The 2,692-nt window shown below is 55.0% G+C and overlaps 1 protein-coding gene across 1 annotated transcript in view; it reads right to left on the bottom strand.

The window, feature by feature from the left end:
* Positions 1-1,087: 1,087 nt before the first annotated feature.
* Positions 1,088-2,692, bottom strand: part of NOX5 (NADPH oxidase 5) — a 41,420-nt gene continuing 39,815 nt past the window's right edge. Inside the window, exons 16-17 of the mRNA XM_023745858.1 lie at positions 1,845-1,933; positions 1,088-1,774 (exon numbers count right to left, since the gene is read on the bottom strand). Coding sequence (XP_023601626.1) covers positions 1,643-1,774; positions 1,845-1,933 — 221 coding nt within the window. The 3' untranslated portion in view covers positions 1,088-1,642. The remainder of the gene's footprint in view (positions 1,775-1,844; positions 1,934-2,692) is intronic.

The following is a 2,692-nucleotide window of genomic DNA, read 5'->3' as shown; positions in this document are numbered from 1 at the left end:
GCCTGAGACTGGGCCTGGAGGTGCTGTCTCCAGCCGGGAGCTTTGGAGTGAGGGGCGGTCTTCTCTGCCTGCCTTTGATGCACTGCCGCGCAGGAAGCAGGCTCCTTCCCAGCAAACAACTCCTCCTGGGATCCCTGGTTCTGCATCGCCCCCCAGTGGGCAACTGGAATATATCTAGAGAGAAAGCCTTCCAGCACACTTGGTCCCAAGTCAAACGTGTGGATTTTAGAACCTCAATGCTTTTCCTGTTGTCCTCCAACCCAACCCGTGGAAAAGAAAGGCACAATCTACACCCCATTGGAAAGTGCCTGATCCCAACCCCATGAAGGCAGTTTGGGGGATGAGTGTGTTAGTCTGTCACAGAAAAGACAGGACCTGGCGAGACCAGCTACAAGGTGGAGGGTGCCCAGGAACCGCGTGTTCCCAGGGGTTTGCAGTGCGGGGCAGCTCCGATCCGAGGAGGTGAGGCCAGCCCTCCCACTCCTGCCCGAAGCCCAGGGCGTCTCCTCCCCAAAGTGCCCCCTAGAAGAGCTTTTGCATCTGCTGTCTGTGACATCCACTCCCGCCCAGACAGGAACAGATGCAAGCAGAGGCTGGAACGCGGTGGGAGAAGGAGCCGCAACACAGCCTGAAGATGCAGAGACGACGACGTCCGGAGCGATAAGGACCCACAGGGATGGAAGGCCAATGTCCTGAGCGCTGACGGTGGTGTCTCATTTCACTTGCAGTTGTGACTGGGCGATGTCATCAGTCCCATTTTTCAGATGAAGAAACAGACTCAGAGAGGTTGCCAGGGCTGCACAGCTGGGCTGTGGCTGAACTCAGCTTCAGGTCACAACCTGCTTGATCTCCAGCACATGGCCTTTCTGTGACCCCGCAGACACACGGGCACCATCTCCATCCCATTTCTCTAATGACTCAGTGCTTGGAGAGAAGGGAGAGACCCACATGCAGAGCAATGAGGGGGGAAGAGAGAGAGAGAGAGAGAGAGAGAGAGAGAGAGAGAGAGAGAGAGAGAACGAACAAGGGGCACAGAGAGATGATGGGAAGACAGTGACAGAGAGAAAGGTTAAAAAAAGATGCTGCTTATCTCTCCCTACAGGCATAAATTTTGGATAAAATACACATTCCAGGTCTCATCCCCAGATCTTCAGAATCAGAATATCTGGGAGTAGGACCCAGGAATCTACATTTAAAGAAATGTCCTCTGAGTGGCAAAGTGTGCTTTGAAATGCATCCGAAAAGTAAGGTACATTGATGGGTGGATAGAGGAAGCGATAGATGGATAATATGTCATAAAGCAAATATAGCAAAATGTTATCTGAGGAAGCTAGAAAGTAGATAACACTGTTCACTGTACAATTCCCTTAATTTTCTGTATATTTGAAAAATTTCATAATAAAATGGTGGGGGAGAAATTTGCTGAAGGATTGTGATCATTAGGCAGGTCCAGGAAGGACCCCTGTTGTACTTTGGAGGAGCAGTTGCCCTGGAAACCTCCCATCCCACCCCCTCATGAAGGAAGTCCACCTGCCCGTGGGGCCTCCCGCTCTGCGTGTGGCTGTCCGAGGCTGGCCCCTCAGGGGCACTGTGCAAGGCGACCCACTGGCTGGTGGGGTGGGCGGAGCTCAGAGAGGCGGGGCTAGAAGTTCTCTTGGAAGAATCTGAAGCCGAACTGCTCACAGTGGACCCTGAGCACCTTGGCCAGGGCTGGGGAGCCACAGAAGAAGACCTGCACCTTGCCCTTCTTCTCAGCGGCCACTTTCTGGAACACCTGGAGTCCACGGGGTCGGGGAAGAACAGAGGGAGGAGAGGTGGGACTGTGGGCCTGCCCCGTGACACACCCGCCTGAAGCTGGCAATGCCATGGGTTGGCAGTGGCAGCCATGCCATCTGTCCGTAGCCAAGAGGAATGCCAAGACTCAGCTGCTTGTCTTCAGAGCAGAGCATGTAACATGCAGCCATTCCTCTAGGAGCCATTGCTCCACCCATAACCTGACCCCCACCCCAGGGAGGGGATGGGCCAGAGAAGAGTAAGACCCGGGCCCTCGCCTAAGGAGCTGCGTGTGAGGGGGAGACGCACACCCCACTAACTGCCATGTTGGAGGACAGTGACGGAGCCCTGAGCGGCATGCTGACCCCACCTGCCCTGAACCTCGTGCTGTCCTCCAGCCGGCCACGCGCCTCCACTGGAATGTCTTTCCTGAAGTCGGGCTTCTTCCCCAGTGTGGACCCCTTTCCACCCCAGATGCTGCTTAAGCGTTGCCTTTGCTGAAAGTCCCCTTTGGTGCTCAAGCACCACTGGCAGCCGTCCCCCCTCAGCTCTCACTCCCTGGGCCTGGAGTATCGGCAGCAGTTGGAAAAGCCGTACTTTCTGGGTCAGTTTGTGAAACCCTAGCCCCCAGGTGGCAAGTACTCAGGGAAGAAAAATAAAACCAACCTGAGAAGTAAATAGGAAGGCTGCACACTATCTTATGTCCCTGGGCCTCATTCCCCCATCTGTACCAGGAAGGGATAAGACAAGGATGCCGTCCACTGGGGCCTCTGGCTCTGGTTCATAGGGGGTCAGAGCTGGGGGAGACCTTGGAAGTCATACGGGCTAACTTCCTCTCTAAACAGATGGGGAAACTGAGGCCAATCATGGGATAAAGTGAGCGAGTGACGGATCCAGAAGTAGTTCCCATCCCGGCCTG

The sequence above is a fragment of the Myotis lucifugus genome, unplaced genomic scaffold (genome assembly GCF_000147115.1).
Source record: "Myotis lucifugus unplaced genomic scaffold, Myoluc2.0 scaffold_589, whole genome shotgun sequence".
Classification (NCBI taxonomy): Eukaryota; Metazoa; Chordata; class Mammalia; order Chiroptera; family Vespertilionidae; genus Myotis; species Myotis lucifugus.
Note: the sequence above shows the minus strand (reverse complement) of the source record. Positions and strands in the feature narration are given on the sequence as shown.